General features: G+C 37.4%; 1 protein-coding gene across 1 annotated transcript in view; it reads left to right on the forward strand.

Annotated features, from left to right (window-relative positions):
* The window catches only part of LOC145998377 (sodium-dependent proline transporter-like), a 137,466-nt gene that overhangs the window by 77,861 nt on the left and 43,758 nt on the right, over positions 1-15,847 (forward strand). Inside the window, exon 3 of the mRNA XM_083134783.1 lies at positions 8,257-8,550. Within this exon, the coding sequence (XP_082990909.1) occupies positions 8,257-8,550 (294 nt within the window). The remainder of the gene's footprint in view (positions 1-8,256; positions 8,551-15,847) is intronic.

Raw genomic sequence — 15,847 nt, forward strand, 5'->3', positions numbered from 1 at the left:
AATATATAATGTAAAAAGGAAAGAAGCTAATAAAATGTGTAGAGATAAGAAAAAGAAATGGTTGACTGATAAAATAAGACAAATTGAAATGAATTTTAAGAAAAATGAGACAAGAATTTTTTTCAAAGAGATACAATCCTTTAAACAACAGCAAACAGTATCGCCAATGATGTGTAAAGATACAGAAGGTAACATCATCTCAGAAAAAGCACTAGTCCAAAATAGATGGAAGGAATACTTTAGAAAGATTCTTAATAATAATGTAACAAGAAGTATGCAGGCACCAATAGAACAGGATGACAATAATCAACATGAACTACATCCTCCATCTTGGAAAGAAATAAGCCACATAATACAAAATCTAAAAACAAATAAAGCTGGAGGATCAGACAACATCCCTCCAGAATTAATTAAAAATGGAGGGAGAACATTGAAACAGAAGTTGCACAAGCTGATATTAAGTGTATCGAATGACGATAAGTTACCAACTCAATGGAATGAAGGTATAGTGTTCCCTATTTTCAAAAAGGGAGATAGATTAAATTGTGATAATTACAGGCCAATTACACTTTTAAACATTGCATATAAAATATTGGCTATAATACTAAATAAAAGGCTAATGGAAAGCACTGAATACAAATTTGACGAATATCAAATGGGATTCCGAGCCAACAGATCAACTATAGATAATATATTCATAGTAAGACAGATTTTTGAAAAAAGCTATGAACATAATATTGGACTCTATAACTTGTTTATAGATTTTACCCATGCATTTGACTCGGTGCACAGAAATAAAGTAATAGATGCTTTAAAATCATATGAAATACCATCTAAACTAATTAGACTAATTATGTTAACCTTAACCAACAATAAAGGAAGAGTCAAAATAAACAGGGAACTGAGTGAAGAAGTAGAATGTGGAGTCAAGCAAGGTGATCCCTTATCTGCAACTCTGTTTAGTATAGTGATAGACTCTGTATTGAAACAGATGAAATTGAGAGGAAACATATCAACAAGATTAAAACAATGTATTGCGTATGCCGATGACATCCTTATAACAGCAAGGACAAAAAAGACATTAATAGAAACATTTGAAGAACTAAAAAGTGAAGCTTTGAAAATGGGTCTCGTAACCAATATGCAGAAAACGAAATATCTCAGATGTATAAAAGGTAAAAGCAGATTACCAGACCTAATTATAAACGAAGAGAGAATAGAAGAAGTGAGATCTTTCAAATATCTTGGATCAGTTGTAAATAGCGACAACACAATTGAAGAAGAAATTAGAGAGAGAGAATTATTCTGGGTAATAAAGCATATTTCGACAACTTACCTCTATTTAAGAGCATTCTAATATCTAAATCTGCGAAATTCAGACTGTATCATAGCATAATAAGACCCGTAACTACATATGCATGCGAAACTTGGACCCTCAAAGATTCCTGTAAACAGAAACTCTCAATATTTGAAAGGAAAATCTTAAGAAGAATTTATGGACCTCTTAAAGAACCTGATGGAAATTGGAGAATACGAACTAACGAAGAACTCAACAAGTTAATCAGGAATGAAAATATCGTAAATTTAATAAAATCACAAAGACTAAGATGGTTGGAATGTCTGATGAAAGATTAGTAAAAGAAATACATAAATGGAAACCACTCGGAACACGAGCCTTAGGTAGGCCAAAGGAACGATGGAAAGATGAAATAATTAAAGATTTGAAAGACATGAAGGTAGAGAATTAGACGAAGAGCATCCAGGATAGGAAAAAGTGGAGAGATATTGTTGAGAAGGCCAAAACTTTCAATTCATGAAGTTGTAGCGCCTCAAGAAATAGGTCACACAACATAAATCTTATGAGTAAAATTTTCCCCAAACTTTTACAGCCTATTCTTAATGAGGTATGCACTAGTTAATAACAAAATACAACGACTGTGAATTTCAGTACACTAACTGCATGAAATGTAAAAGAAAAATAATAATAAAAGTTGTACTGTCATCTTTTGGATCAAGTACTTAAGTTTCCCCTCTATATAATAATAAAAATAATAATTTGGAATAAAATTTGTCTATTTTTATTTATTTATATTATTTATTATTGTATAAAAGCAATTATATTTTAATTTTTATGTACTTTTTATTATTGTTGTTATTAATTCTACTATTTAAGTTTTATCACTGGCCCTACCCCCCCTGTAAACATTTAATCGAAAGTGCTCTAAAATGTTTTAAAATAATGCTGTAAATGTACAGTGGGATCCATAAGTAACACCAAACAAATTGTCCATCACCATATTCACTCACTTTGTTTTACATAACGAGAGTTTAAATACGAATTGAAACAAAACACGAATACAAGCTGCTGACAACAACTGTACCAGCATACATAAAAACAAATTTCTTAAACGCCTAGGATACACGAGCAACAATCAATGAGAATAGTCGTGGACAATTTGCCGAGCAACACTTGTGCATCCCACTGTACTAGTTTGCATTGAATTCAATTCTTTATTATTGACCTTTCATTTTAAAAAGTTATATCCCTTACAATGCTAAGCAAATTAGTTTTGTTCAAATTTATTGTAGTTTTATTCTTAATAATGGGAAGACGCTTAAGATGCAGAGTTAGAATAAGGGAGAAGGCAGCAACAGAAAGCAGAAAGGAGGTTAGCAGAGACAAAAAATCGAAGTAGTGCATTGGGATGGGAGAAGTCACCTGGAAGATTGATCTCTGAGAAGAAAATGGAGGTTTCTATTCGACGGGAAAAATCCTCGGGAAACTTTTCTGCCAGTCAAGAGAAAGCTAGATCATTCTCACCGTGAGTCTCCTGCCTTTATGCCCGGCTTCACACTGACACGGACTTCCCCAAAAATCCAGAAACTTTCTTTTATGCGGCGCGAGCCTGGTTCCAATGAAGGGGATGGCAGATTTTTGAAAGTTCCGGAGACAATACAAGGGGCTTATATTCCTATTCATTGAGGCTATTGAAATGACAGGACGCTTCTTTTGAAGGATAGGGAGGAATCAATAGCGAAATAAATTACCCCCCCCCCCCTTAGCACCAAAACCCAGGAGATCATGTTTTTTTTTCCTTTCTCAATTATCAAGCAAGTGCATCCTATTTTGTTGTTCTACATTTTCCTCTTCCATTCTAACACTCTCTCTCTCTCTTTCTTTCTCCCGTGTTTTTCTCTTTCCTTCTCTGTCTCCCTCACTTTCTCTTTTTCTCTCTTCTTGTCCTCATTCTTCTCTCTCTCTCTCTCTCTCTCTCTCTCTCTCTCTCTCTCTCTCTCTCTCTCTCTCCACTATATGGCTATATGTTCATAGAAATTACAAGTAAAACGATAAATATTATCAATCTCTTAACACTTCGCAAATATAGAAAGTAAAAACAATTGTTCCCTGTTTTTCGAATAACCTTATTTGATTGATTGATTGAGTTGGTCTTTTAAGTCCACTTTATGCACAGTAAGGCTAATCGGAACTGGACCTACAGTTTAAAGTGGGATCCGCATCACTATGTGCCTCCATCAGGTATGGAACCCGGGACCCCTTGATTACAAGGCGACGAAGATACTACTGCGCCATCGGGGAGGCACCTAACCTTATTTGAATACAACAAAACAAACTTAGAAGGCTAGATCCGAAATTAAAAAGGAATCTCCATTGTGGAGAATGTGCACCAGTTACAATAACTTGCTAATCAAGAAAAACACCATTGACATCTTTTCTATGAACCTAAGGTACTTCAGTAAACCCACTATTAACACAATGGCTTAAGCTTAAACACATAAGTTCGTATTTAAATTGTAAAATAAATATTTTTAATATATTTATATATATATATGGCTATATATATACATATAATTTCTACTATATTACAGAAATATATGTAATTGTAATGATTATGTATCCTTCATATGGGCTCTGTAATTAGGTATGTACCTGTTGAGTTCAATAAATAAATAAATAAATAAATTATAATGTGATAGTTAAAGTGTTGTAAATTTAAAGGAACAATAAAAGGACAAGGAAATGAGGCTCGTTTGGCGACACCTTGGTCAATCACTGCTTGAAGTTAATCATATACACTCTCGCAGAAAAAGCTGTTACACTGAGGCCTTAGTAAAACATTTTGAGAGGAGAAAAAAGAAAACAAGGAACGAGAGTCATTGAGAAACTAATTACAAAAGAAGCCGTGCTAAAACCTGTCTGGACAGGACAGCGTGTGACGTCATTGTATTTCCCCGTGATTCTTCAGCAGAATTTCGGCGCCTCCGAGAGGAAAAAAAGCTCAGGTTTTCGCAAAGATCTCGGATGACGCATCTATAGTGTAAATCACCAACCCTGAGACCTTCTGTAAACAAACCGTCTCACCGATTCGATGTATCACCGAACACTGAGACCTTTCCGTACGCATTGAATTCACCATGTTGAAAGTGGCACTACTTGCTGTTCACATGATTATTTTTAGAAAATAACTAATGTTATAAAATATCATTATGTACACAAATCTCTAAGCTCATTGAAAGTTACAATGCATATTCCTACAAAATTTTCACACTTATCTTGCCTTGATATTTCACCAAGTTATTTTACGAAGTGCACTATATTTGGCGGAACAAAAATCGTTATTAGGATGCTTGTCAAAGTTTCCAACCGCAATAAATTTACGAACTTTCTTTGTCTTGTTTTGATCATCATCATCAATATATTTATTGGACTTACAGCATTGCATATGGCTGTTTATGCCCATTATATATTTTATTTACATAAGATACAATTTACATAAAATCTACAAACAAATTTCAAATACACTCCTATCTATATCAAACCTTAGAAATATACATTACCATGTTATATCATTTTGTCAAAAAAAAAAAATGCAAGTAAAATATATTCAATTCGCATGCAATTTATGGGAAATGATTACTGGTGCAAAGAGTTAACCATAAAGGTGAAGCAATAAGTACAAAAGAAAGAGCATTGGGTTTAAAGTGAGACGTCATTTGCGGCAGCGTATCCCATACTACAAATTGGTCGTTGTTTTACCTTACGTAATGAATCCTGTAACAACGCTGGATTTTCGTGTGGATTATTTTACTCTATGAGTTTGCAATGCTTTCTGCATGCACGTGGTTTGTTTACAGAAGGTCTCAGGGTTGGTGATTTGAACTTTAGGTTGCTGCTTTCACTTTGTGTACTACTCGCAGAGATTCCGAATAGGCAGGTCGATCATCTAGATATAGGTCGCGTTATTTTTAAGTATCATACTCTTCCCGCTCGCTGGCGGGTTTCAAGGGCAAGCGACCTCGTAGGTGGCAGCTTCGCGCCTTGAACTTCAGCTTAAACGAGCTCGCTGTTTTGATTTTAAACTTGGGACGAGGCAAAGATAGCCATTTAAAAATCAAGACAACAACGAGACAGTCATCTGTAAAAATCTAAACGATATAGAGGATCTCTTGTACTCCTACACTTTAGCAAATCAGAATTAAAGTGTATTAAAATTCTCTCTCATGACATTTCATGCTCAAGGTCCCGGGTTCGATCCCCGGTCGGTTCAAATCCGGGAAATTTTCTAACGTTGGAAGCGGCCCCGGCGCCCACCCAGCGTCGAATAACATGGGTACCTGGGGAAACCCCTGGGGGGTAAAGGCGGTCAGGGGCGTGATGCTGATCACATCACCCCCACTCACGACCGGATCAAGAAAGTGTGGGGCGTTACCCCCACACCCCCTATACGCCTTCATGTCGTGGTGCTATGCACAGGGGAGCACTTTACCTTTTTTTGCCATTTCCCTCACTTTCTCTCTCTCCTCTCAGAATTAGCTTTTCTGCAGACTAAGGCGTTTGGTTAACTCATTATTTATATATATATATATATATATATATATATATATATATATATATATATATATGTATGTATGTATTTCAGTAGCGTATACTGAATTCAAGATCTGGGCTATCTCACTATGTCACGTAGTCCTAGGCTATGAATAGAAATAAATTTACCAACTTCTAAGAGATCAAGTTGCCAACTCATAAGAAATTAGGTTGTCAACTCGTAAGAAATCAGGTTGCCAACTCATAGGAAATCAGGTTGCCAACTCATAGGAAATCAGGTTGCCAACTCATAAGAAATCAGGTTACCAACTTCAGAATCACCATTATCATCTCACTTATATGAATAATTTTATTTACAATTTCTGATCGATTTTTCTCCTGTATTTTATTCTCTACCCTTCAGACTTCTGACCGCGGTGGCTCAGTCGGTAACGCGTCTGACTACCATGCTAAATGTCCCGGGTTCGATCCCCGGTCGGTTCAAATCCGGGAACTTTTCTAACGATGGAAGCGGCCCCGGCGTCCACCCAGCGTCGAATAACATGGGTACCTGGGGGAAACCCTGGGGGGTAAAGGTGGTCAGGGGCGTGATGCTGATCACATCACCCCACTCACGACCGGATCAAGAAAGTGTGGGGCGTTACTCCCACTGCCCCTATACGCCTTCATGGCGTGGTGCTATGCACAGGGGAACACTTTACTTTTTTTTTTACGCTTCAGACTTCGCCTAGATATCCTAGAATATACGCTCCTGATATATTTATATGTACGAGATGAAAAGACTTTGTTGGATTTTCTCTTCAAGACCAACAATCAACCTCACCTTCACTCTATTGCGTCGTAAATAATGAGAAATATTACGACACTCGTTTATCGAGTGTTTATATGACAGAAAGACTGGCATATTTAAAGGAGGTGTGAGAGATTTTAGGAATTTGATGTCCTGCTGTGTTTTATGTTTATCATCCTACTCTTTCTAAGTAGTAGTATTTTTTTTAGCAAAAATGAAGAAAACAACATGTCATTCATTCCTAATAATTAAGAAATTATGCTGCTCGTGAACAATAGCTTGTCGCCTACTTAAGCAAATATTGGACTTCTCCCATGGTGTTGCGGCTAACTCTGTCGCCTTGTAATCAAGGAGCTCCAGGTTCGAATCTACGTTGAGTAGTGGCTCGCGAGACCTTTGGCCCGCGGCAGTACAGTCTATTTCGAAATGTCCTCTCCTTTTGAAAAACAGCTTTGATATTGCAAGTTTTGGAGCCTATTGATAACGTCGTCGCCTTGTAACAAAATGTCTCAGGTTCAATACCCGGTGAAGACTTTACTGTACGTCAAGTCCCAATTAACCCATCTGCGAAGAAGTGTACTTAAAACAAACTTTTGATATTGAAAATTCTGAAAAATTGTATGTTTAGTTTTTCTTTAAGTAAATTTTTAAGTTGTTTTGCTTTCGCAGTTGTATCGACATCTGAAACAGAAATTAGTGTTGGGGTGCCAGGATACTTTAACAGATGGATGTACACTCGCTTCACTTAGTACTCCGGCAGTTTGTTTCTTTATACAGCATATTTGCAGAAGATACAATTCAATCTACATTCTACATGTGTGTCAATATACGCTGTATAAAACACAATTTATTACTAACTTCGGCAACCGTACAACAACAACAGTAAACCACACGAAGATTCACTTGGAAGCTTCAGAAGGAATTCTCAACATATGTATTTTATCAGAATTTGGAATATCATATCGGGTTTTCGATTACAGATGAATTTTCGAAAAAAGACTTCGCTAACTGAGGCTAAAGCCAGCTAAGCATGAACTTAACAAGCTTGGTCAAATATTATAATTCTGTTTTACCTGCTTAAAGGTAAATGTTTTTTTTTTTACACTGTCCCTGTAATCCATGGAGTAAGGCCACGCGTAACGTTAGAAAGGAGGAGAGAGCGAATAGGCGGAGCAAAGCAGTGCGCGCTGCTGCAAACGGTAGGTAACTAAAGCCGCGTTTTCCCCTCCACTACAGTGACTGGAATCTCGTGAGGAAGCGAACGAAAGCAAGACTCTGCGCTAGTAGAGACTCGAGAGCGCTCAACCAATGAACGCACGAGAGGAGAAGTGAGTGCATGGAGGGGAAAACGTGGCTGCAGCTGCCAGCCGTTTGCAGCGACGTGCACTAATTTGCTCCGGCCACTAGTTTTCTCTTCTTCTCCGTCATGCGCGGCCTTGCTCCACAGATTGACACAATGTGTGTGTCTTCTGGCCTATACAGTGGGTGCCCAGAGCGGTTTCCCGTTCGCGCTTTCCTTTCGCCCCTCGTAGTAATCTGCACGATTCATATTAAGTGTACAACATTAGAAGATGTCATATAGATGATAACTGAATCGTTGTATTTATTCTCTTTTCAGCTAGAGTGACGTCGCCCCCGCGTGCCCCACGGACCCCCCGAGGCGGGTCCCTTCGGGAGCGCGAGCGCACCAGGTCGGTGGAGCGGCAGCGGAGATTCTCGGCACACATCGTCGCCCGACGTGAATCCGTGTACGGAGGCATCGATGCGGCCATCCGTCGGCCGTCGCTGGCGTCCGTGGCGGAGAGGGGCAACTGGGGCAGTCGCTGGGAGTTCCTGCTCTCCTGCGTAGGCCTCTCCGTGGGCATCGGCAACGTCTGGCGCTTCCCCTACCTCGCCTACCAGAACGGCGGCGGTAAGTACACTCACTTTCGATGCATGACGTCACGAAAACAATGTTCTATCATGGATATCCTGGAAAAGGCAGGGAATTTAAATTTTCAGGAAAATTCAGGGAAAGTTACTGTGTTTCTGAAAAAAAATCAACATTGTAGTAGTGTATTAAAAGTAGGGCTTTTAACACAAGAAAAGAGTGTACACAAAACATTTTTAATTTGTACCAGTACTTACAGTAGAAATTATATATTAAATACTCAGGTACCACCGTGAATGGCCAGCATTATTTGGGAGTGATAATGTTTGTATGCCCGCATGCTAAGTGTCAAGAATGAACTCAACAATAGCAACTAGCTTCTCTTGCATAATAACACAGCCTTGCACCTTGCACTGCCTGTGAAGCAGTTGACCTTGAAGGGGATCTGTGTGATGGAACAACCTCCATATTCGCCAGATTTGACCCCAGTACAATATTCCTTTTCCCAAAACCCAAGTGTGCTATGAAAGGTGTACGTTACAACGCCATGACTGGTATTAAAAGTGTAGGACTTCCATTGCGTGGAGTCAAAGGGAGAGTACTTTGATTAACATAAGTTGAATTTCCATACACTGCTGTTTGTTTTCACATACTGACTGCAGTTTCATTACTTATCGGGTAGACTCCGTATAGTTAAGGAATCACATGTTAGAGTTAAGTGTAGTGGAATATCAGATTACGTTATGCATTTAAAACAAATTTTGTCTTCTGGTTCACCGCAGTTGTTGGTGAGCATTGCAGAGAGTATTCTAAATTGTGCATCTTAAATACGATTTGAACTTGTGCACTATTTTTGTAATAAATGAAAACGCGCTAGTGTCAATGTTTAACATGTGAGTTATGGAACAATGTACATTTTCTGATTTAGTGTTTCTTGCTGAGTGACTTGGAGCTAGATGATAAACGCCGTAGTTCGGAATGCTCACTCGACGGAACCTATCTGTTCGAATTCAGGGGCAGTCAAACCCTCATCTTCTCCCCAACATGATTTGTTCAACTCCGTGGGCGTGCGTATTGCTACGCAATAAAGGACCCGGGTTCTTCAGAGTTAATGGTTATCATTTGTTGTTGCCGTGAAATCGCCAACAATGTGGAATGAAGTGTGAGCTCTTTACGATCTTGATCTAATTGGAAAGTATTTGTTCTGGGAAAATCTCTATCATACCTGCTCGAGCGTGGGCATTTATGTCGAAACAAGAACCGGATGTCATAGTGCTTGTTTTACGGTGGTGTCTTTCATTATTGGATTGCAGGGTAAAGAGTATGCATGCAAGGAAATGTATTCCTCTTTTGAAGGCAGATACACACATTGTTGACAACAATAATAAAAAGTAGAAGAAAACTTTCAATAATATAACACCACACATGAGAAATATATTTCCCACTCTTCACAGTTCCCAATCAAGACGAGAACTTTGAAGACGAGGTCGAGACAATTGGTCTTGTTCGAGACTTTTATATTACTTGTTTGTGTTAATTATAAAATCAAAACTTGTGTCACGTGGTTTCATAGGGCTTTTAGCGTTGAAACGAGACATCACACAGAGAAACTTTAGTAAAAGAAAAGTTGATTGCCGTATGATCTTTATAAGCTGTGAAAGTTTGTACGATGACTGGCTTTATATATGTTCTTATAATAGATATTTCTTGTCGAGACGAGAATGAGACAGGTAATTACAACTCGAGGCAGAACCGAGACTTCACCAAGTCTCGTCTTCATACCATCCCTAATTACCTTAGCGCAACACTGCATAGATTTTCGTGGGTAAGTTCACCTTACGGCCAGATTGCTTAATGTTTACCAACCTTGTAGTTCCAATAAGCGTACACATTTTCTGTACATTACAGTTCAGTGATACTTTTCCGATGACATAAGAAGCAGAATATCACATTGTCTTTCGGGCTGGACCTACGTGTATTATTACCGACCTTTCAACTCTGCAGCTAGACGCAAGCAACTTTGTTTTTTGCCACAATGTCGATACTTTCGCTCCACTGATTTTCTAGCAACGGAGTGACGGGAAGATTGAGTACTTCCGCCTAGGCACGACGCTCGCATAACGATTTGAGAACATAAATCACGAAGATGATTGGTTCGCGTCTCCGGTTAAGGAAACACGATTCCTACCACCAGCTAACGGTTTAATTCCAGGTTCATGTCACCGGGTCGGTTATTTACACCTCCGGCGGTAAGCCACGTCGTGCATAAAGTGGTGCTGTTATTCATTTATAGCAATAATAATAATAATAATTGTGGTAATAATAGAAAACTATAACCCTTCTGGTCAATGGAGACAAGCTTTACAGCTTCAAACTCAGGACTGAAACCAAAAATATCGACCATACGAGGATATACATCTATACATATATATAAATGAATCAAGAACACCTGTAGGATAACGAATATATATACGTGTATTCGGTAAAAATAAACACAACAATGATAATATAACACATTACTTGTACATATCCCCTCGCTCTCATTCCATCATGCACACACACACACACACTGCAGGGGTGAACACAATATACCATTACATGATAAAATATCTAACCGCCTCTTTGGTTTATTTCCCGTGTACCTTCGAATTTGAGATTTCTATTAGCCCCTTAGGCTTGCTTTCAATGTAAATAAGCGCGGCTAGCGCTCTGTCACGTATGAGACGCGATTAGCTAGGCGTCATAATTACCAAAAGTGAATAATAATTCTATGCCATTAGGAAGGCTTGCTTGCTCAGTCTAATTTCTAATGAGTTCTGCCTGAGAAGTGATTTCATAGAATCCATACAAGGGGGACCCAAAAGAAACCAGAATAGTTCTCTGGTGGGCATGCCCATTGTAGTACATGCTTCCGCTGCTTGATGCCTCTTGCATCAGTCTGCCGATAGGCATCGTCGAGTGAAGTCGTGGTACCACAGAGTAAATGTTTTTGTTAAGCGCCTCTTGCTTGTTCATCAATTTTTGTGATGGCTGAAAGTTTTAACAATGTTCGGCAGCTGTGAATTTTTTTTCTGTTAGGGAAAACAGCAGGGGAAATGGTTGTAAAGCTTGAAACAGCTTACAAGGGAGCTGCTCTGAGGAAAACACAAGTTCACAAGTAGTTTTCCTGTTTTAGGAATGGTGAATAGTCACTTGCAGACCAAACTTCCTCAGGCGACATGTTAAGATGATGCTGATTTCTTTCTTTCTTTCTTTTTTTTTTATGCAAACAGCATTGCAACTTGTGTAGTAGTTGTGGTGCGTAGTGTGTTTGTGTTTATTTTGTGTAGTAGTTATGCTGTCTAATGTGTTTCAGTTTGTCTTGTGTAGTATCGGTGGTGTGTATGTATGTGTCTTGTGTTGTAGTTGTGCTGTCTAGTATGTTTGTGTAGTAGTTGTGCTGTCTAATTTGTTTGTGTTTGTCTTGTGTAGTAGTTGTGGTGTGTTTGTGTTTATATTTTGTTATAGTTGAGATGTGTTTATGTGTGTCTTGTGTAGTAGCCGTGCTGTCTAATGTGTTTGTGTTCGTCTTGTGTAGTAATTGTGCTGTCTAATGTGTTTGTGTTTGTCTGGTGTAGTAGTTCCTCCATTCATATTGGGGGTTAGGCGTAGAGCTGACAACTCTGCACTGTAAAAAGACATGTCAAGAAACAACAATATAAGGCCATGGATGTTCCCAAGGTAAAATATTCCGGAGGTAAAATAGTCCCCCGTTCGGATCTCCGGGTGGGGACTACTTTGGGAGGTCTCTGGACTAAGGATAAGATCTACATTAGGAATAAGGATATTAAATTAGGCACCTGGAATGTTCTGAGCCTTTACCGGCCTGGGGCATTTCAGTGTACAGTTAATGAGATAGTTAAGTATAAATTAGATGTAGTAGCTGTCCAGGAAGTTAGGTGGCCAGGAGAAGGGAATTCTAAAACTAAAAATTATACTTTTTTCTATGGTGGTACTGAAAATCATAATTTTGGAACAGGCTTTTTTATAAATAATAGAATTATCTCGGCTCTTAAAACAGTAGAATTTATTAATGATAGGATATCATATGCAGTTTTACAGGGTAGGTGGTGTAAAATTATTTTAATAAACATACATGCACCAACGGAAGATAAAGATGATAATATTAAAGATGATTTTTATACAGAGTTAGAACAGGTCTTTGATAAATTTTCTCAGTATGATATGAAAATTCTGTTAGGTGACTGTAATGCACAGATTGGCAAAGAAGAGACATTTAAACCCACGATTGGTAAAGAAAGTCTTCATCAATTAAGTAATGATAATGGTATAAGATTGATTACTTTTGCAACCTCAAAGAATTTAATTGTGAAAAGTACCACTTTTAAACATAAAGATATCCATAAATATACCTGGTTTTCTCCAGATGGTAAAACTCATAATCAGATAGATCATATTCTCATTGATAAGAGAAGGCATACTAGTATAATTGACGTTCGTACACATAGAGGTGCTGACTGTGCCAGTGACCATTATTTAGTAATTGCTAAATTAAGAGAAAGACTCTCAGTGATAAATCATAAGCAACAAAATCTAAAAGTTCTAAAATTTGATACAGGAAAGTTTACTGATGAAAGAATTAAGAAAGATTACCAAATTAAACTGTCAAATAGATTTGATGTGTTGCAGGATTTAAGTGATGATGAAAATATAAATGAAACAGACGTAAATAAGAATTGGGAGCACATACGTAATGCAATAGAATCAGCAGCTAAAGAAAGTATAGGATACCATAAACCAAGAAAAAGTAAGCCATGGTTTGATAACGAATGTCATAATTTAATAGAAATAAGAAATCAGGCTAGACTTAGGTGGTTAAATAACTCTGATGATACAAATCTAAACAATTATAATAGAATAAAGCGAGAAGTTAACCGCACATTTAGAAGTAAAAAAAGAGATTACTTGAAAAGCAAAATTAACGAAATTGAAACAAACAGCAAAAATAAAAATATCAGAGATTTATATAAAGGTGTAAATGAGTTTAGAAAAGGGTGGCAACCTAAAGTAAACTTGATAAAAGATAAAGACGGTGATTTTCTAGCTGACCCAAGCGATATTCTAAATAGATGGAAGAACTACTTTAATGACCTTTTAAATGTCCATGTAGGAGATAAATCAGAAGTAAATGAAGTCCACACAGCAGAACCTTTAGTTCCAGAACCTAACTTGACTGAAGTTAAAGATGCTACTAAAAGGCTAAAGAATAACAAAGCACCTGGCATTGATTTAATACCAGCTGAGTTAATTAAATATGGTGGAAATTCATTAATATGTCAAATTCATAAATTAATTTGTTTAATATGGAATAAAGAAGAAATCCCTCAACAGTGGAAAGAATCCATAATTGTTCCTGTGTTTAAAAAAGGTGATAAAATGAACTGCAATAATTACCGTGGAATTTCTCTACTCTCAACAACATATAAAATATTATCTAACATTCTTTTAACAAGACTAACCCCATATGCTAATGAAATTATAGGTGATTATCAATGTGGATTTAAACGTAACAGATCAACTACAGATCAAATTTTTCACATCAGACAGACACTTGAAAAAAAGTGGGAATATAATCAAAATGTCCATCAGCTATTCATTGATTTCAAAAAAGCATATGATTCGGTCAAAAGAGATAAACTATATAATATATTAGTAGAGTTTGGAATACCTAAGAAGCTTGTTAGTATGATAAAAGTATGCACCAGTGAAACAGAAAGTAAAATTCGTGTGGGTATTAATATGTCTGACAAATTTACAATTCATGATGGGTTAAAACAAGGAGATGCATTATCTCCATTGCTCTTTAATTTTGCCTTAGAATATGCTGTTAGGAAGGTAAAAGAAACTAAAGAAGGACTAAAATTAAATGGTGTGACTCAGTTGTTAGCATATGCAGATGATGTAGACTTACTGGGGGATGATGTGAATACAATTAAGAATAATGCTAAAATATTTTTCAAAACTGCTAAAGAGATAGGTTTGGAAGTTAACAAAGAGAAAACTAAATATATGCTTACAGGCCGAAACCAAGTGTTAGGTAATAATCAAAATCTAATTATTGATAACAACTCATTTGAAACAGTTTCCAAATTCAAATACTTAGGAGTAATATTAACAAATGAAAATTATATTAAAGAGGAAATAAAAAGTAGGCTTAATTCAGGAAATGCATGTTACTTCTCTCTTCATAAACTTTTATCTTCTCGTTTAATATCTAAGAAACTAAAAGTTAAAATATACAAAACCGTAATTTTGCCTGTAGTATTATATGGATGTGAAACTTGGTCCCTTACATTGAAAGAGGAACATAAATTGAGAGTATTTGAAAATAAGATCCTTAGGAAAATCTTTGGACCTAAAAGGGATGAGGAGACAGGCGAGTGGAGAAGGTTACATAATTTAGAACTACATAATTTGTATTCATGTCCAGATATTATTAGAATAATTAAATCAAGAAGACTTAGGTGGGCAGGCCATGTGTCACGAATGGGAGAGGAAAGAGGAGTTTACAGGATTCTTGTTGGGAAACCTGATGGTAAGAGACCTGTAGGAAGGCCAAGACGAAGATGGAGGGACAACGTCGAGATGGACCTAAAGGAAATCGGTAGGGATTTAAAAGAGTATATAGATCTTGCTCAAGATAGGGAAACATGGAAGGCCTGTGTTGCTGCAGCCATGAACCTTCGGGTTTAAGAAGGCTAGAGAGTTAGTTAGTTAGTTAAATCACGAAGATGCGTTTCTACAATGACGTACGCCTCCGACACCATGCTAGGGATATAAAGAGAATTGCTTGTCACGAGAACACTGTTTTGCGAAATGATATGCATTAAGGGAACGCGTGTAGTTTATTTTGAATTATAATTTCTATAATTGAAATCGACTAGTTTGTGTCTTCATTAGTGTAGGTCACCGTTCTATATCTGTACTAATCGTTATGGTTATGGATGGCACGTGAATGGGTTAATATGCTGATAAGGAAACAATAATAAAGATCAGGCCCTTAGCGAGGGGTATTCTAGGCTGAAGCCAAGGGCGACATTGAAAGCTTTCTTTTTTTAAATACAACGAAGCCAGAATATGCGACGAAGAAATTTTCAATTGGCAGAGGTAAGCGGAGATAGAAAACATACCAGGTGTTACTCGACCCTTGTTCCCATTCAAGATTTTTCAAGCGATGAAGTGAGGGTCACCACGTGAAAATATGTCACTATTCAATTCGGTACATGGCGCTCCCTGTTCGACCGCGTCACGAAAAGATCTCTATCATGAATCCTTTGGA

This window comes from Lepisma saccharinum, chromosome 14 (assembly GCF_977018435.1).
Source record: "Lepisma saccharinum chromosome 14, izLepSacc3.1, whole genome shotgun sequence".
NCBI classification, from domain to species: domain Eukaryota; kingdom Metazoa; phylum Arthropoda; class Insecta; order Zygentoma; family Lepismatidae; genus Lepisma; species Lepisma saccharinum.